The following is a 21,024-nucleotide window of genomic DNA, read 5'->3' as shown; positions in this document are numbered from 1 at the left end:
GGGTCAACCCACAAGATAAAGACATTATGAAGGCACAAAGCCAAAACCTATGCGCATGGCGCATACAAAACATGCTCAGGCATCATATGCCCAGGCACACATATGCTCGCGCATCGCATCAGCGCGCGGCGCATATCACATCTGCCCAGGCACACATATGCTCGCGCATCACATATGCGCGCAACGCATCAGCGCGCGGCGCATATCACATGCTCGTGCATATCACATCTGCGCATGAAATATCTGCGCGTGAGAATAAAGAGAAGACCTCGCGTATCCTCAGGGTGGGCGCATATCATACGTGCACATAATCAACCTCGTCCTTATCCAAATCAGGATTAGGGCAACCTTGATTGTGCACATCAGACAACCTTCCAGAAGGTATCTTTTTAAGGAGAAAGAATATGCTGATGTTGACAGCTGCCAAATGAAAGGTCGACAACTCAGCATGACACATGTGTTACCACGTGATTACAACCAACGAGAAAGCGCCAGGTGTCCCAGAGGACACGTGGCGCAGTGCGATTGGAGGAGGCCAACGAGGTTGAGCCCAATCAGTGGAAACCCTAGCATTATAAATACAGCATCAACTCCACTTTGATGACACATTCATACTCAATCATTGACAGTTACAAGCAGTGATATCACACTCAATCAGATTAAATTACATTCACTCACAATCAGTTACATACAAACACACAGTCTCACAATCAGAGGGTATTCAGCTATTCAGCAATACTCTAGAGATTCCTTTACACACATTATCATCTTCTCCACAATATACTGATTCTCACGCCGGAGGGTTACCCCAAAGAGGACCCCTCTGTCCCTTTCTGAGGGGTAAGTAACGGCGCTGTTCATTTTGTAGGTGGAAGAACACAGATCCAGAAGAACCATCGGTGAAATAGTATAATCACACCCGAGGAAAGTAGATCTGCTACCAGTGAGTAGATCCACGTTTCTTCAACACCCAAGAATACTCTAGTTGTTCACTTATGTTTTACTCTTGATTCCAATATTTTTCATTTCATTACTCGCCCTTCAAATTAGGTCCCACTTTTGGCTTTAACTCGTTGTAAAAGCATATGTGATAGAGTTTGCTAACCTCTAACGTCGCAAATGAGAGAGCAATACGGATGAAAGACTTCGGATGTTGAGGAGAAAGGAAGCATGAGAAATAAGTCATTGTATAAGACCGCTAAGCGTTTGTGAGTAATGTTTACGGGTTTTTGAGAATAGAGGAAAATGGAAGGATGGTTAGTGGGACACTTCAAATTGTGGGGTGGTCGTGGAGAACCTTTGATTTATAACTTTTTTTTATCGACGAACACACACCATACTACAATTTATTTCTAAAATCTACTATTAATCCCACTAATTACCTATTTTGTATGACTTGTACCCGCACCAATTTAATGAAGATAAACACGATGTGCCACTAGAAAAAGAGGCTACATGTGATCGATAATAGTTTTGGTCTATTATTTATTAAGTAACATCTTTACGTATACTAGACAAAATTACTTTAAATAACAAATCATTTACTCTTTTAGCAATAAAATATATATGATTATAACTTATAAGAAAAATATTGTCAAATATCTAAAATAGAATTGGTCTTAGTCTCATAAAAACTTGCGATACACACAACCGAATTAAGGCATTTATAGCAAAATTAAAACAGACTAATTTACATGTTTTAACTCATTATTTTAATAAGAAAAATAATGCATCAAAGTAGGGGTGTTCACGGTTCGGTTTCAAACCGTGAAACCGTCCAAACCGTTCATCAGTTTGGTTTCATGGTTGGTTTTTTTCTCTAACTTTCGGTCGGTCGGTTTCAAATTTTCAAACCGTAATGAACGGTTTGGTTTACGGCTTTTACCAAAAACCGACCATATAAAACCGGACCGGACCATAAGATTTAATAGTATATATTAACTATTTAGATATTTCATAATATATATTACATTAAGTTTAATAAAAAAAAGCTGCACTTAGGAATATTTGAACTTTAAAATGGCATTCGTGGGCTTTACATTATCCCTCAAACTCTCAAAAGTCCATTGTATATCTTTTGGTTAAATATTGGTTTTCATTTTATTACGTTGCACTATTGGTTATGTTCATATTTCAAGGATGGTTGGTTTTATAAGGTTAATGTTATCTTTAGCTTTCTATTCAACGTAAAGTTTTATGAATTTTAGCTTTAACTTGTATCATGTATATTTGTTTGTATTTTGGTTGTTTTGATACTAGACAAGCCTTATATATTTTTGATACTGTGCTTTAAGCTTGTATAGTAAACATAATATGTTTTTTTGGAGAACACTTTTTTCTATTTGTGTATTGTTAAATTTTTCTAGAGGCTTGATAAAGTCCAAACCGTGAAACCAAACCAGAACTAAACCGTTAATAACGGTTCGGTTTGGTTCGGTTTTATATCTCAACGGTTCGGTTTTGGTTTTCAATAATTTAAAACCGCTGGTAACGGTTTAGCTTCGATTTGACCCAAAAACCGTCAAAATCGGACCGTGAACACCCCTACATAAAAGGGTGTTGGCTTAATGGTATTGGTGTTCCTTTGAGATGAAGAAGATTCAATCCTCATTCCCCACAGGTAGATTTAATAGGTGGAGTTTAAAGCCGTTTAAAATGATGTTTTTAATATGGTTTGATAAATTACTTGGTAAAATATACTCATATATAGTGATTCATTGACAAAATTAAAGTTAAAAAGAGAGTGATGTGGGTGATTATATATATATATTGTTTTGGTGTTTACAAATGTAACCTATTTAAATGTTCTAATAAACTTAACTGATATCAATCAAATTCGTAAATTTTGATACATGTTTTTATTTACTAAATGTTATGAAACCAAAATAAAAAGAGAATTAATTAAAATGGGTCTCATACCCTAAATCCTATGGAGACTAAAGTTTGATTCTCACTTGTGTCATTTTGGTGATTAATTTGAGTCAGACATTGTACAAGGTTGTCAAATCAAATCCCAACCTCACTCGGGTTTGCATCCCATCGTGTGTTACGCCAGCGACAGTGGCGAAGCTTGGACGAGTTCGTGTGTGTGGGGTGTCAAAGTTTAAGTCGCGAGTAAATTTACTATACAAATTTTGGATGAAAACGGGTAAATTTACACTACTACGCAAAAAATAGGGGGGCGAGCCTCCCCAGGCCCTCACTAAGCTTCGTCGCCTCAGCGAGTTCTGTTCTTGTATAGGCACAAAGACCGTCAAATGACAGCTGGCGACATGGTCTTCTGAGAAAACGCTCAAGTCAAGTAGGTATGATTAAAACAATATAGTTTGACCATGAGATAAAATGACTTTTCAATTTAAAAAGTTTGTGTTTTAAAACACGAGAAAGTCGATGTTATAAAAACAAATAAATAAATTGTGGTAAAAGAAAAAAGAGGCAGTCGTTCGTAGCGTAGGCCACATGCTTTAGACTTTAAAAGCTGGCCGACTCATTCACTCGGTTAAACAAACTTAAAACGCAAAACAAAACTCAAATTCTTCACCTTCATTTCATTTCATTTCATTTCATGGAGCTTGAATCACTTAAGCTTATTATTAATCATAACTATCATCTTCTTATTACCGCCGTTGCGTTATTATTATTAGGTTTCAATTTGTTGTACATTCTGCGGTCGAACGTGAAACGGCGTCGTAAATCCAAGGAGATTGACCGGAAATTGAGTACCGGTGGATTACACTTGACGGAGACTGACGGAACTACTGACGTCATTATCGTTGGAGCCGGTGTTGCCGGTGCTGCTCTTGCTTGTACTCTCGCGAAGGTTCGGTGTATATTCTACTTGTACATCTTGTTCACTTAACAGAAACATTATTGCTTCTACGGTTCTAATTAGGTGTATAGTGACCGGATCCGGTATAAATGAAATTAATAATTAGATTTATTATTATTATTATTATTATTATTATTATCATTAGTATTAGTATTACTTAGCAGTTTTGAACTAGATTAATTACGTTACGGAAAATGTAATACTAAAGCTAGTGTTATTTGTGCGCTTCTCACGCGAAGAGTTAGTTGTGTTTGATCTAGTTAGGTATACATATGCCTGATCCGGTACAAATGAAATTAATGTACAGATCGTACAAATAACTAGATTAATTATTATTATTATTATTATTGTTATTACTATTATTATATAGTTTTGAACTAGATTAATTACATTACGAAAAATGAAATAATTAAGCTAGTGTTATTTGTGAGCTTCTCACGCGAAGAGTTAGTTGTGTTTGATTTAGTCAGGTATACAGATGCCCGATCTGGTACAAATGAAATTAACGTACTGATCGTGCGAATAACTATATTTATTATTATTATTATTATTATTATATAGGTTTGAACTAGATTAATTACATTATGAAATTTGAAAGAATTAACATAGTGTTATTTGTGCGTTTCTCATGCTAAGAGTTATTTGTATTTGATCCTGACGCTAGGTACATATATATGTAGTTAGAATTAACATAGAAAATTCATTGCTGATAGTATATTATAAGCTAGATGTACCAAAAGAAACCTAATGTCACAAAGCTAAGGTAATATAGGATAGGATTTTAAGATGTATAATTTTTTCTACAAAATTGATGCATTTGAGTTGTTTAAACTTTAAAGTGTTTGATGTAGATGTCTAGCAGTTGACTTGATTATATGAATTATTTGTAAGTAAAATGTTGTTATTCCTGCTTGCATAAGAAGATGGCCAAGTAGAATATTAGTAAGGTATGATATTCTTTGACCATAACTCCATAAGCAAACTAATTCATAGATTATACATCACACATGTGAAAGCAACTTCTTAGGTCAATTGTTACTGTTTGATTAGAACAAGACAAAAGTTGTTAATAAAGAAGATTCAAATCCACTTTAATATGATATTCAAAGTTTCAAATTTCAAACCAACTGATCTAATTCGTTCCTTTTGTGTAGAAAGTGGATTCCAGTATATGTATACAAATTGTATAATGTATATCTTGGATACATACTCTTTTTGGCTAATTTCAACATCATTGACTGTCCCACTATACTTACGGATTTCTTATCTTAAACAGGATGGACGCAGAGTGCATGTAATTGAAAGGGACTTGACTGAACCGGATCGAATCGTGGGTGAGCTTCTACAGCCCGGTGGTTATCTAAAACTGATCGAGTTGGGTCTTGAGGGTAAGATTCCAATAATTTCCTAATCAGTAATCACAATCTTTAATGTGAAAGTGTCATGTCAGTCATATCATCTCAGTGACATCTTTTTCTATACTCCCTATTGGTGCAGATTGTGTGGATGGAATTGAAGCTCAACAAGTTTTTGGTTATGCAATTTATATGGATGGTAGAAACACAAAACTATCCTATCCTTTGGAAAAATTTGAGTCTGATATATCTGGAAGAAGCTTTCACAATGGGCGGTTTATTCAACGGATGAGGGAGAAAGCTGCATCTCTTCAAAGTATAGTTTCTTTCTTATATTTTTCAATCTAGATGCATTTCAATATCAAGTTTATTGATCAAAGCCTTTGGGTAATTTGGTAATTTTTTACTTACCAGTGTTAAACTGGAACAAGGGACTGTAACTTCATTACTCGAGGAAAATGGAAAAGTTAAAGGAGTGTATTACAAGACCAAAGACGGGCAGATAATGGCCGCACATGCGCCTCTCACCATTGTCTGTGATGGCTGTTTTTCTAATCTACGTCGCGCTCTCTGCAAGCCTAAGGTATATTTACTTTTCACTTTTTTTTATCACTTGCTTTTCTTTTAAATAAGTTTGAATTTGTTTATTGCAAAGGAGACTGAAATCATAATATTCTGAAATCTGTCATTAGAATGGAGGAAGACTAACCTAACTTGGGCCTACAGGCCATAAACTAATAAAGCCTAATAATAATTAGTAATAATTATAATTAACAACTTAACATTTATATATAACAGGTAGAGGTACCTTCTTCCTTTGTGGGCCTGGTTTTGGAGAATATTGATCTTCCATATGCAAATCATGGACACGTTATCCTCGCAGACCCGTCACCGATCTTGTTTTATCCCATTAGTAACACCGAGGTTCGTTGTTTAGTTGATGTCCCGGGACAAAAGGTACCTTCCATTGCCAGTGGTGAAATGGCCAAATATCTCAAAACAGTTATTGCTCCACAGGTATTAATTAATAATTTGCTAATAATAATTTGTGTTATGATTAAGTGATTAACCAATATATGCTAACATTTAAAAAAAAATTCAGATTCCACATGAGTTATATGACGCATTTGTAGCAGCGGTAGATAAAGGAAATATAAGAACAATGCCAAACCGAAGCATGCCGGCTGATCCTCAGCCGACTCCAGGTGCACTTTTAATGGGAGACGCGTTTAATATGCGACACCCGTTAACCGGAGGAGGGATGACAGTTGCTTTGTCAGATATTGTCTTACTTCGTGACCTTCTTAGACCGCTACGCGATCTTAACGACGCAACTACACTTACCAATTATCTTGAGTGCTTCTACACTCTTAGAAAGGCAAGTCAAGAGAAGCTTTGACTAATATTAAATTATTAATGTATTATTCAACGAGCTGAGCCCGAGCTTAGGTTCGAGACACGTAAGCTCGAATTCGACCCGTTTTACTTGAAGGAGCTCAGGTTAGCTCTATATCTAAAGCTCGAGCTCGGTTTGTGAGTCATTTTTCAAGCCTGGGAGGCATGTGCTCAGAGGGACCAATATCTTTACTCTCGGGACTCAACCCGCGCCCACTGGTCTTGTTCCTACATTTCTTTGCCGTAGCTATATACGGTGTCGGCCGTTTGCGCTTCCCGTTCCCGTCACCAAAACGCCTATGGCTCGGGGCTCGTCTCATCTCGGTTAGCATCTAAATTCTAAATGTTTATTTCATATGTTAAGTTGTTAACATTTGATATTTTTTTTATGAAAATGTTTTTAGGGTGCATCTGGGATTATCTTTCCTATTTATTATAAAGTCAGAAGGTGTTAGACAAATGTTCTTTCCTGTAACAGTACCAGCATATTACAAAGGTCGTCAAGTTGTGTCACAATAACAGGTTGTCATGTTGGATATTGTTGTGGCTAATTGTTTTTATTGGTGTATAGACATTACACGTTGGAATGTCCACGTGTTTGATTTGTGGTGGTGTATCATATGGACAGTTGGACTGGACCACACTCATTAGTGTGCAACTAGCAACTATATAGTTGTAATGAATGTTCTACTTTTTCACCAATTAATTTGGGATTTCTATTTATGAACTTGATTTTGATTTTTGATAGATGCTTTTTATTTTATAAAGTTGAGTCCTGGATTTATTTAGCCTTATGTTTTTAATTCTTTTGTTATTTTATATATTTTACATTTTTTAATGATTTGTTTTATTTTTTTTCAGCGTAGATATGTTTTGATTGTAGTTATCAAATGCGTTAGGCGCACTCAAGACGCAAAGACCTCTTCGAGGGTATATGCGCAGAAAAAACATGGGTCTTGAGAAAAAAAAACGCACTAAATAAAAAAATTTCAAACATATTTTGTAATGGAAAATACCAGTTTTTTTCAAATTCCGATATATTTCAAGCCATAATCCTCTAACATAAACTACCGAAATCATCTAAAATCCAAAAATAACCAACCTATGTCATCAAAGCATACAATTTATTAAAAAACGAATGATATGTGCGTTTTCCATCAAAAGTAATGACAGTTTATTCAACAACAATCTAAATTAAATTAAAGTTTAGCGACATGTTAACAAAGGGCCGACCTTTCTCCTAAATTAACGCATGTAGTTAAGGAAGGCGGTGAACCACCGCTTCACTAAAAAAAACGCCTAAGCGGCCAGGCCCTGCGATTTATAAGCAAGGGCCGACTTTTCTCCTAAATTAGCACATGTAATTAAGGAAGGTGGTGAACCCCCGCTTCACTCGAAGAAATCGCCTAAGCGGCCAGGCGCTGCGATTTTAATAACTATGGTTTTGATTAAATACAGATATATTATTGGTTACACTCATTATATTTTTTAACATTTGGGCTCTTTCAATTGAGATGTGTAAGTTTTTTCATATTTTTAACGAGCAAACATATGTTGATTTTTAATAAACGCCCAAACATGAACATAAATATCTGTCTTATGAAAAAGTGGCGGTTGATGTAGCTAACGATGGTGGCTGATGCATGAAAGGGGAGCTTGACGATGGTGGGTGATGATCAGAAGTTAGCCAGTAATGAAGAGCAACAAATGTCTAGATGTGTGGGTTTTGATAGCAACAAATGTTGAATTGTGTCATCAAATTGCAAGTACACAAAATACAATCGGCAATGTCATAGTTTGTATCATCCAACGTTTATGATTCATCGGATGATAACATGTATATACTATATAGGTAAAGATATTGATGGTGGCTTCAGATAGAGTTCAAACTCCCTTGAATCTTATGCTACCATGTATAGATAAGGTAGCGTTTGGTATGCATGAATGCAGTGGCGAAGCTTAGACTGAGGCACCGGGAGGGCCGAGCTCAAAATGCATACAAATTTCACAAACGAGGGCGGGCCGGGCTCAAATTTTCTGCCGAAAAAGGCTAAACTTGCATTACGTATAAAAACTTTCGATCGAAAACGGGTAAATTTACACTACTTCGCAAAAAAACACGGGGGCCGGGGCACCCCTGGCCACACTGAAGCTTCGCCCCTGCATGAATGAGAGTCGAAACTGAATGGACCATTTTAATGGAATGAAAAAAAATGTGTTTGGTTGATCAATGGAATGGAATCACCCATTACCATGTCTATTTCATTCTCTCTAAAACACCTCAAATTCATTCAATCCACCTCCTGTTGTTTTTTTCATTTCATCCCTCTTTCACACTATATCACCTCCACCACCCTCCCACCACTACTATCATTGCCCTCTCATCACCACCACCACCGCCCGCCACCACGTACCACCACCCGCCTCCGGTGCCGCCACCCACCACCACCTACTATAGTCGCCACCACCGCCGCCAACCATCGCTCCCAGCCGTCACCACCATCACCTGCCTGCTTACCACAACCACCGCCACCTACCACCACTATGCTACTCGCCGCCCACCACCACCATCCCACCACCATTCACTACCATATTATTTTATTTTGACTTTTTCTAGCTTACCAAAAAATAAAAAAACTAATAATTTATGTCATTCTCACATAATAACCAAACATTTAATTGAAATGGTAATAATCCATTCCATTACCTCATCCATTCGATTCTCTCGCTCATTTCATTACCCCAAACATATTTGCATATGGTGATTCCCAAACCCTTGGAATATAAGATCACAGATTTTAACACAAAACATTATACCAAACCTTGAGGTAGCTTTAAGAAGAAAATGTTTTATAGAAATCAATAAGGATAGCAGTTTTGTGCCTAGTATCGGCAGTCCCTAAAGTGTTTCAAACCAGTAACCATTCCAAACCACTGAACCAGTACTAATTGACCACTGGTATCTTTTCTAATCAAGACCATCTAATGGTTTCGGATTTTTAACGATACCAGCAACAAACTACCAATTGTTCATACTACCAATTGTTTTAGGTATCACTATTTTTTGGTACGCTACAGATCTCACGGGTTATCCTTTGTGGTCTCGAGGTTCATAATGCAGAAAACATTTTTAGAAACGGAGATCTTAACATGTTTAATGGCATTCGAATGTGTTAAAAAGCTACACAAAGAATCTAGCCACCACATACGCACCATGAGATAACCACCATTACATTATTCGATGAGATGTAACCCGTTGCATAAAATGAAAAATTTTCATGTCACAAGTAAAACAAGACTAGAGTCTACATGAACCACAAAACATAATCAAATCAAATTCTCTTTAAAATCAGCAAATCAAAATGAAATGTTTATTTGCGAAACCTAATAAGCCCCTTTCCTTATATGCCAGTAAACGCTTTCTTCCCTCCGCTAGAAGATCCAGCTGGGATCACCTTCAACACATTAAACCTCACGGTCTTGGACAATGGTCTAAACAAATATGTAAATAATAACTCAAAATCAAATCAAGTGCCAGATAATATAAAACTTGTAAAATATATGAACAGACCTGCACTGTCCAATAGTGACATGATCGCCTTCTTTCACACGAAAACATGGAGAAATGTGTGCTGGAATGTTCGAGTGCCTCTTCTCATACCTTTGTTAAAAACAAAACATAGCATAAACATTAAAAGTTGCCAATCTCATGAAATTTTACATAAAAGTGTTGAGAAGAAAATAATATTTAAACAAAGAATGTGTTTTTCTTTAATTTTTAAGAATCTATTGTAACTCTTTCACTTTTACCTTGTTAATCTTATTTATCAACCTATTAACACTTTTTTCTTAACTCGTAACTCAATAAATTTTTAACCAACAATTCTTTTCTTTTTATTTTCTAAATATAACTAAAAATCAGCTAAAAAAACTTCAAAACAAATGAAAAAAGAATCTTTTAAACACTGAAACATTATCCTCATGAAGATTTACACGTGAGAGGCTTATAACAACTAAATAAGTGAGAGGCTTATAACAACTAAATAATCACATTCTACTTCACATGTCATTTTTACAGTTGTTACGAAACCAAAAGCAACACTCCTAAACCGACCAGACTAGCATAAGCAATATGAATGGTATTGGGTCCGATATAAATCCATATGAATTACACTAATCTGGTTGAAATGGTAGCGTTACTTGTGAACCCATGACAACTACAAAAGCAATATAAGAAGCCGAACAAAATGACTTGGCTGATGTAAACTTGTCATGAGTTGATCATCAAAAAATTAGGTTCCATTGTTGATAATATGATCTTTCAGATTCTTAATTCACTTTAAAAGCTTAATTACATGATTCTTTTGATTGTATTTAAATATTCATCAAGGTTCAACTAAAAACTAAACTCAAACAAATTATATAGTTAGTTACTTAAAAAAGCAAGAAAACCTAAACTAAATTTAAGTGATAAAAAACTAAAAAGATGTTGATTGCATAAAAATAACAAAGAATTATGATAAAACAGTTAAAACTAAAGATAAATACACTTTCTATACCTTGCCAGTAACTACGCTCGGTAAAAATTTACTAAAGCCAAAAAAGGTTACTTTGATTCCTAATTATTTTTTGTTTAATAGTTTTGTTTGAACCGACCCCTAACAGAAAGTATATAAAAACTACCACTAAAAATTTAAAATACCGTTGATACTTCTTGACATAGTGAAGGTAGTCACGTCGAACAATGATGGTCCTAACCATTTTTGCACTGTGGCAGGTACCCGCAAGTATACGTCCTCTAATTGACACGTCACCAGTAAAAGGGCATTTCTTGTCGATGTAAGTTCCTAGTAATAGTTAAGATTCAAAGCATGTTCAGTATCATTCACAAAAATAAAATCAGAAATAGTAGAGTAATATCTATTATGAATATGTAAAAATGTATTCCTACCCTAAAAGAGACTTTTTATGATTTCAAAAACAACAGTAGCATCTTAAAACATCAAAACTCATTCAAAGTTCCAAAACATTTCATAATCAAAAAAACTAACACAGGTCTCCAAACATGTAACACCCATGAAAGTTAGCAGCATAACCATATGCAATGGTTTAAGATGACACAAGATTGAAAGAAAGCAATACATAAACACAAAAACAGAGCGGCAACAAATCAACAAACTCATTACTTATTTTACTAATTCAATGAGTCTAAACTCCAATCCCTTAAGTTTAGCAGTCAAAACAGCAAACATTAAACATTTGAACATGAACAGCATAAGAAATCACTAGGAGGTGCTAACAAGCCAAGCATCTCGAGAGCTACTCAATAGCAGATCGGTAAAAAGCTCAAACTGAGCCAAGCCTTCACAAACACGACTCAAACAAAAATCGTTTAGTCATCAAGCCCAAGCCATTGCCTTGTATGGAAAGATTGTCTAGGCAAGTCCAGCCTTGTGTATATTTTATTTTTAATTCTTTCGGATTTCTATGTATTAGTTTCAAACCGCATTGCCGAGCTTCAGCTAAAATTTGGCTTGTTTAATGTACTACGTACGAGCCCAAACAAAGCTTAAGCTCGCATAAAGAATATCTCAAAACAAACAAAAAATAAGTAAAACCGTGTATAAATTAAAAAACAATAAACAAGCCAAACTCTAGATCTCATGAATCAAAATAAACAGAGCTACAACCGTAAGAACCACTTAAAACTAAGCTGAACAAAAGGATGAATTACAGTTCAAAAGAACAAAATAACATGAGAATTAATTATATAAAAAAATTTGTTTAATAAATAATACCTTCAATAGCCTCTCTCGGTGTCTTGAATCCAAGACCAACACTCTTATAGAATCTGTTCCCACTTTTGCCAGGCCTCTTCCCCTTCCCACTCTTCTTCGAACTATAATAACACAAAATCAAAAATCAGTTAATCACCTCCAAAAATGCGAACCATCTAAGCCGCCAGTGAGCTAGTCAAGCTTGGATCGATATAAAACTCAACGCGCGTTTAGTTATCCCGGGCCTTGTATGTGAAGCTCGTTTAGGCTCGTGTATTTTTAAGTTTAAACTCTTCTAGACTTGTATGTTTTAATTTCACACTACACGAGCTTGAGCCTAGACTCGTTATAAATAAATAAGTGTATAATTTAATTAATAAATAATAAACGAGCCAAGCCGTAGCTAAAAAACAACAGCTCACAAGCCGAGCTCGAGTTATCGTAGGAGCTGAGCTCGAGTCTAGTCTAGCTCAGCTCAACTTACTTAAGACTCCTATAATCTCACACAACCGAATAACATATTTCAATAATTTGAATAGAAACAGTTGAACTATTATTATTATTATTATTATTATTACCATAAGAAGACCTTCGGTTGCTTCAAAAACGCCTTCTCCGTCTATCAATTGAAACAGAAATTAAGAACAAAATGTTAAGATCTGAAGGTGTATATATATAATTATATATATAGATGAAATTGAGGGCTTAAGATATTGATTAACCTGTTCAGCCATTGTTGATGAGATCCTAGTGTTTCAGTTACGGAGGCACAATGAGAAGACGATGAATTGATTGATTACAAGTGACAAGTAAACCCTAATGATGTATTTCGTTTATGGGTCTTGTGAAGTGAAAATGGGCCTAATGGGCTTCTGTTAGACTGAATGATTTTTGTGGGCTGGACTTTTGTTAATTACCTTTTTAAGTTTGTTTTTAGTCACATAAAAACCTATTTTCAAATTTATATTGGTGTGAATTCTGTGAGAGCATTGGGGTAGATTGTATTAACTATTAAGGGTGTTTGTTAATGTATTGTTGTGTTTGGTGATGTTTTTCTGGTAAATACAATGTTTTAAAAACCGAAATTTTACTTGTAACGGTTTAGGCTAAAGAAAGGTATAACCGATTGAACCGGGTTATATCGAAAGGTTCGACGGGTTGAATAGTTTACATTATAATTTCATATAAATGCAACCTTAACTCCAAAAATAACCTAAAAGTAAATTATTCTATAACAAAAAGTAATCCAAAAGTTAATCAATATTAAAAAAGTAATACAAAAGCACTCAATTTTAAAAGAATAGTCCTAAAGTCACGTTTGAATGTTAACTATTGGGTTAAAAGTAATTTTGGAAACTATGGGCCGCAAATATCAAAAATTTCTCGTACTTAAAACCGGCTTACCGGTATTTTAGAAAAAACCACCGGTACGACGTTCTAGCAAACCGGCCAGATACAGCGGACTCAAAATACCGGCATGCGATGCAAAATCCGGTTCAACCGACCGATTTGAACCGGTTTGTAAAACACTGGGTAAATGGACTAGCTAATTGCTAGTACCTTTTGGTGTAATTGTTTGAAAATATTAATACATGTTATTTCGTTGGTCTTAAAAGAAAATAAAGAAAGAAAGATAAAGCATCTTTACTTACCTCTTGGGTATCAGGTATGCATACCCTCATGTACAATGTTTTCATAACCGGACCGGACACTGAACCGGATGACCTACCGGTTCACCGGTTCAACCGGTCGAACCGGTCGGACTGGCCGAACAAATTTGGTCAAAAATGACGGATCAAGCTTAAAAAATTATTTTTTCAAAAAAAAAAATCTTTTTTCTTAGAAAACCGGTTCAACCGGTCCGGTTTTCTGGTTTGAACCGGCCGGTTCCCTGTTAGCCGAGCGAACTATGTGAACCGGACCGGTCGGTGGACCGAATCTCGGTCGGACCGGTTCGACTGGCCGGTCCGGTCCGGTTTCAACAACATTGCTCATGTATCATGCACGGGATGACATCCTCACTCTTCGGTGATGGTGTTAGAAAGTCCAGTAACTTAAGATGAAGCAGGAAACCTATGCATATAAAAATCGACTATACACTCCAACAACTCACATCTCACTTCTTTTTCTATAATTTTTAAATAACATAAAATCAAAATATTATTGAATTATTCTAGCATATCATGTATTTCAAATTTGATTATCTAGATAATATAGTAGTCAAAGTTTTAAATATATATGTTGATGATTTGAAAAAGAAATGGTAGCAAAACATAGGAGGGATGAAAAAGATAATGATCTAACATCAACACCGAAGAGTAATGATGTCATCCCGTGCATCCAACCCCTTCTACAGACGGTCCAGAAGGTATAGTGTTCCCACCCGTCCCAAAAAAGAGTCACTACCACACCGTTATCACGTATTCGCACTATCATTTCTCTCGGCCATCCCTCTCACCAACGGCGCATCTAGAAAAATATTCAGAAGTATCCCAAAAAAATAAAGGATTTGGATCTAGGGGTATTCTAATATTTGCTTAGGGTATCCGATTACATAAAATGAGGATGAAAAAAATAAAATTCCACTAATTTTACATTTCGACAAAAAAGTTAAGGGATATTATAAAATGCCCATGCTTCCTTTGTAGAAGTGCATATGTCTCCCACTCTTACATCAACCATCCCGATTCACCTTCCCCTCTTCCATCATGACCACACCCACCATCAGTGAAACACTAGAACATAAGATGTTTCATTTTATTCATTTTACCATAACTAGCCTCTCTAACTTTGTTGAGGTCACATGTTGAAAGACCTGCTCAAGTTTTGTGTTCTTTATGTGCCGAAAAGATATCGGAAGGGTTGATTTTCTGGCTCATTCATTATGCCATTAGGTAAATTAGTTTGGTAGAAATCAAGCAAATACCTCTTAGCTTAAGGGGCATACAACCCTCAACACCATTTCCCTCATTCGTTACGTCAGCGCCACGTCAGCTTTCCCCATCATTTAACATCACCTTCAACCTCCTTCAACCTAGGGGTATACACCCTAAACACCATTATTCATCATTCTCCATTTCCTATATTCTTTTTTTATTTAATACATTTTTTATAATTAAAATATATATCTGGAATTATAATAATTAATAAAATATATATTTTAAATAAGATTAAAAAAAACAGAACGTTGCAACGGTCAAAAAAGCAAGGCAAGGGGCTACTGACGCAAGTGACCATGCTCAGTAAGGTCAGGTCACACGTGACCAAATATAAAGGGCGGTGTTTGTCGAGTGAGGGGTGGGTTGCCAAGTAGGACCAGTGGGGATTGCCTACTAGTGTATACCCCTTAGCCTTAAAGGTTAGTGATAGTTTCTACAAGATCTAACCCCGCCATAATGGTGTATACCCCTTAACCTTAACTGTTAGTGATACTTTCTACAAGATCTAAGTGTGTTCTAAACTTCTCTAACTGCATATAGTCCATACAAAAACTCGAAAAAAAATAAAGATACGCGTTGTTTCTTTCATCAATCCTGACACTTGGGATTGGGTGGCTAGCAATGCCTGAATTGCAAACCACTCTCAATTAGGAAGGAGTATTCCGCTGCTTATCCCATCTCATCAACTCATCCAACCTAACCTTACACTGTGTTCCCGGGTCTCATTTAACAAAGGAGTGGAAATGAAAAAAAGAGGAAAATAAGAAAAAAAATCATGTTCCAAAGACTTTTTAAAAAAGAAGAGGGGAAAGAAGGAAAAATGCTAGAAAATTTAAGTATATTATCATCCTTCAAAATTAAAGATTATAAGAGAAAATCTTATCAATTACTATATTAACCTCAAAACTTTTATTTTAGTTTTACGTAAAGGGTATAATAGTAAAATTATAACTTTCTTTTCCTTTCGACTCGGATACACATGAAATATGTAAATTCCTTGATTTTCAATTTCTTCTCATTAAACTCAGGAACACAAAAAAAGCTTTTCGTCTCATTTTTTCTCTCCTAATTTCCTTCCCATCCCCTAATTTCCTTCCCATTCCTTGATAACTTCGCCTACGGCCAAGTTCGCCTAACTGATAACTTCGCCTAAAGCTAAGTTTGCTTAAGGTTTAACTTCGCATAAAGTTAAGTTCGCTCAGAAAATAAATTAAAAACCTAATGAAAAATGTGTTAAGACAGTTAATGTAAATAAAATTTTTCCAAGCTGACCTGACAGCTCGACCCCAGCCAGAGGCTCTGCCCCTTGGACCCTGCTAGGGGCTGCCGCCCCTAGACCCCCCTGCCAGGGGCGCTGCCCCCGGACCCCCGTTCGTTGTGGGTCATATAAAGATAGAAATACAACATGAGTAGTAGTAGTTAATTGATACGTGTAAATATTATACAGTTAGCCGTGCACAGCTCAAGAATGGAATAATTATTAACGGAGAGCGTAACAGGATTCAGGTGAGTTTCTAGCCCCATTTATGTGTTATGTTTTCGGGGCTGTGTGCATACTCGATATGTTTGTTAATACGCTTATCCTAAGAGATAAGTGTATGCCTTATGTGAATAATGTGATATGTATGAATGATGGCTTGACGGTACGTGAACGATCTTCGGATATTGCACGTACTGTCAGGTTGTAACGCTAAGTATAAGGTAAGTATGATATGTATGCTTATGTGTGTGAATGTGATAAAGTTAATAAAAGAAGGAAAGGATGGTTGTATGGTTACGAAGAGGGTACCGGGCCCTAATAATATTCGAGGTATGATGTATGGTTGTATGGTAACGAAGAGGGAATCGAACCCTACTAATATTCGAGAACTAGGGAACCGAACCCTACTAATATTCGAGGAAAGAGGGTACCGAGCCCTAATAATACTTGAGGTATGATGTATGGTTGTATGGTAGCGAAGAGGGAATCGAACCCTACTAATATTCGAGAACTAGGGAACCGAACCCTACTAATATTCGAGGAAAGAGGGTACCGAGCCCTAATAATACTCGAGGTATGATGTATGGTTGTATGGTAACGAAGAGGGAATCGAACCCTACTAATATTCGAGAACTAGGGAACCGAACCCTACTAATATTCGAGGAAAGAGGGTACCGAGCCCTAATAATACTCGAGGAAGGAGGGTACCGAGCCCTAATAATACTCGAGAAAGGAGGGTACCGAGCCCTAATAATACTCGAGGAATGAGGGTACCGAGCCATAATAATACTCGAGGAATGTAGGGCGTAATGCTCTTTATAACGTAAGATATGAAAGTAAGTTAATACAAAAGAAAGTATGAAAGTGTGAAAGTATGAATGAAAGAATATAAGTTTATGTGTATTGTATAATGTATGATTAACTAGAACTCACTCAGCGTAGCTGACTTTTAGTATGCATGCAGGTGAGTAGGATGAGGCAGCTCGCTTGAGGAGACACATGGCACTGAATAAGAGGCTGGCATCGGAAGACTCAAGACGTTTAAGTTTAATGTTTCGTTTATTTTGAAAGACAAAATGATGTTTTAAGACAAGACGTGTTTTGTTATGAAATGTTTTATGAAAGCTTTTATATTCCGCGAATGTTTTAATTAACTCTGATATTTAGAACTGCGTTTATGAGTAAATCCAACACGAAAGTAGGGCTACCGGTAACGGGGCCTTACAACTCGCTACTGAAGGGTTTGAAGAGAGCAATTCATAGTATGAAACAAAAAGATAACATATCTATTGCAGATTAAAGTATTGAGTAGATGACATACATCATATTCTGCTAAAAGCATCCAATAAACAGGTAATTATCATCAACATCCATTGTCTTTATTGGCCATCAAAATATTTTAAGTTCATAATTCCCAACAACCAAACAATAAAATTCTAGGCACTGAATGCACCAATGCCCAAAAGTTGAATCAATAATAGTTCAGCACTTAGACCGCAAGACCTGAGTTCCTCTTGCACTCGGCCAGCATATCCATGTAAAATTGGCACTTGCTGATGTCGCTTCCAGAGCTGTTAATGCACTGCAAGAGTAACAAAAACGAAAACAAATCAAACCATAAATATCCTATGCGGCAGCATATCAAATAAAACCTTTAAATATACAAATGAAGCATACATCTTGGAATGCCTTGGAGTGCATGCCACAAGCATCAGAGAAAGAGCTGGTGTTTGGGACAGCAGATTCGGGACCAGCAGCAGCTGGAACAGTTTCATGTTGGATTATACGAGGACCCATCACAGCATCGACAGCCCTGTGAGCAACGGCACTTCCAGTACCAAAAGCCATACCTACAAATAATAAATTTACATAATAAGAAACAATGAAACATGCATATGTTGGCTTACCGTTAACTAACAAGTAACAAGTACATATTGACATATTGCATGTAGTAATGTAAAGTTAATGTACCTTGGGCTATGGTTGAACCAATGCCTCCGAGCATGGATCCACCACTGTTGCTCTGAACAGGGGCTGGAGGTGGTGCTGGTGGGCTGCGTGCTGGGGCACGAGCAGGTGCACGGGCTGATCTTCCTGCAATTTTGAATTTTAGCATTTCACACCACATAAATAATGGCAAAACAGATAACAGGAACACAGCAAAACATATGTAATGCGATAAGTTTGTAGCATAACAACCACAAATACAAAAAATAAAGTAATTCAAGTTTTTGAATTCACCGGTGTTGAATGGAAATGGTTCACTACTTTTAACAGCTTACTTGCAACTCCTATTCCCTAAACTCAACTTTATCCACTTGATTGTTAACAAACCTAAAAGCCCTTAACTCTTTTGTTTTTGGAGATTAATACATAATACTAAATACTAACTACCACGATACGATATCCATTGAATAAAACACAAGTCAAATGGTAAAAAAACACAAACTACCAACTGCAATTTTATAAACTTGATCACATGAACAATCGGACCTAAAAAAAGCCAAATAAAAACAAGGCACATAAACAAAGCTCTAAAAACGATATCGACAAACAGGATAAAAGAAGCTCTATGGATGCAAACAAGCCAAAACGTTCGCAAACTACTCAAGATCGAATCAATAAAAACTATAAAAGAGCCAAGCATTAACCGAGCTCGGGCTCGATTAAGCTGCTGCTTCGAGCTGAAGTTTAGTCTAAGCTCAGCTCATTTACACCAGCTCCTAAATAATCAAGTATTCAACAGTAAAGAAAAACAATCACTCGTTAACATAAACATAAAATATCAGCACAATAATTGTTTTCTACTTTTCCAGCTTCAAAACCTACGCTTTCATTCATCTTACAAAACAACTTAATTTCACAAACCCTAGATACCAATTCCATAGCACTTTAAGAACAAATTAACCATTAATTAAACAACCACAAGCAACAAACCTAAAAAAATCTAAAAAAAATTAAAATCCAAAAACCCTAACCCTAAAAAAAACCCCAATTTAAATAATAATAATCAATAACAATTCCAAACAATCACACAGCAAATAGTTACAATTAAACCTACAACAAATCTTCAATTAACAAACACCTGGTTATTATTAAACAAAACCTTACAATAAATAACCATAAAAAACCCTGGAAATGAAACGGTAATGTAACTCAGATCTGTATATTCAACAAACGGATCAAAAACTATCAGATTAAAAGGGATTAAGAAGCTTACCACCGGAGCTTCTGCGAGGCATGTTGATTGATTTCTAGAGAGAGGGAGGCGGCGAAAGCTAGAGAGAGAGAGAGAAAGGAGATTAGACAACAAATAGGGTTTGGTGAAACTATGATCAAGTGTGGGTGTCATTAAATAGAAAGATGTGCTGCTTCGTATGGTTGTACGTTGGGCTTATTAGGTTGTGTTATTTGTGACTTGGAGGTCTGAATTTGATTTTTCTATATTTGAAAATTGTTGGTTTATTTATTTGAGAATAAGAGATCATTTCACATCTTTATAAACTTATACCAACGTGAAGTTTCGAGAAGATTAAGGGGGTGTTTGTTTTTTCTTCAAACATCTTCAAGGGAGCTAATGTCTGCACGCGCGCAGACATTACCCTTGAAGACTGTTTGTTTTTTTTCTTAAAACAGATCTTAAGTTATTTTCTTTCATCTTAAAAGAAAAGCAAAGAAATCTTGCTTAAAACATCTTCGCAAAAAAATCATACTCTTATCCCTTTGAAGCCACCCTCTCATCCACTCCTCCCACCACCGTCCGCCACCACCACCCACCGTACGCCACCACCACCATCCCCCACTGCCACCGTCCACCACCATCCACCGCCACTACCCACCGTCCGCCGCCACTACCAGCATCCACCACCACTACCCATCGTCCGCCACCACCACCACCACCACCATCCATCACAGCCACCACCAATCACCACCGTCCACCACCCACCACAACCGTTCATCACCACCACCACCCACTGTCGGACGCCATCACCGTCAACTACCACCGTCCACCACCCACCAAAACCGTCCATTACCACCACCACCATCCATCGCCACTACCCACCGTCCGCCGCCACAATTTTATTATTATATTTTCTATGTAACTTGAATAAATGACTTCTATCTTGTGAGATAAGTTTGACAGTTATGCAGACAGTATCAGCTTATAAAAACAAACAGTCTTATATTTTCAGCTTGCAGATCTTCAGACCACATCTTCAGTTGCAGACATGAAAACAGATGAAATCAG

The 21,024-nt window shown here is 36.5% G+C and overlaps 2 protein-coding genes and 1 pseudogene across 3 annotated transcripts; 1 reads left to right on the top strand and 2 right to left on the bottom strand.

Annotated features, from left to right (window-relative positions):
* The first annotated feature begins 3,522 nt into the window (after positions 1–3,522).
* LOC143536519 (squalene monooxygenase SE1-like) lies at positions 3,523–7,278 on the top strand (annotated as a pseudogene). Its single transcript, XR_013135900.1, has 8 exons — positions 3,523–3,820; positions 5,106–5,217; positions 5,327–5,497; positions 5,595–5,767; positions 5,983–6,201; positions 6,287–6,663; positions 6,723–6,903; positions 6,984–7,278. The product of XR_013135900.1 is annotated as a squalene monooxygenase SE1-like (transcript).
* Positions 7,279–9,825: 2,547 nt separating this feature from the next.
* Positions 9,826–13,192, bottom strand: LOC143536500 (small ribosomal subunit protein uS17-like). The gene is made up of 6 exons (XM_077030477.1): positions 13,079–13,192; positions 12,935–12,975; positions 12,378–12,478; positions 11,282–11,426; positions 10,151–10,240; positions 9,826–10,071 (listed from the first exon to the last, which is right to left on the bottom strand). The coding sequence occupies exons 1-6, from the start codon at positions 13,088–13,090 to the stop codon at positions 9,981–9,983; spliced, it is 480 nt and encodes a 159-aa protein (XP_076886592.1). The 5' UTR covers positions 13,091–13,192; the 3' UTR covers positions 9,826–9,980.
* A 4,848-nt stretch (positions 13,193–18,040) lies between these two features.
* On the bottom strand, positions 18,041–20,118 carry LOC143536499 (uncharacterized). The gene is made up of 4 exons (XM_077030475.1): positions 19,996–20,118; positions 18,747–18,869; positions 18,453–18,625; positions 18,041–18,357 (listed from the first exon to the last, which is right to left on the bottom strand). Exons 1-4 carry the CDS (start codon positions 20,015–20,017, stop codon positions 18,265–18,267), a joined length of 411 nt encoding a protein of 136 aa, XP_076886590.1. The 5' UTR covers positions 20,018–20,118; the 3' UTR covers positions 18,041–18,264.
* Positions 20,119–21,024: the final 906 nt, after the last annotated feature.

Source organism: Bidens hawaiensis, unplaced genomic scaffold (genome assembly GCF_021521415.1).
Source record: "Bidens hawaiensis isolate Kalapana, Puna unplaced genomic scaffold, B.hawaiensis_p1.1 tig00010811_1, whole genome shotgun sequence".
Taxonomy (NCBI): domain Eukaryota; kingdom Viridiplantae; phylum Streptophyta; class Magnoliopsida; order Asterales; family Asteraceae; genus Bidens; species Bidens hawaiensis.
This window is presented reverse-complemented; position numbering and strand designations above follow the sequence as displayed.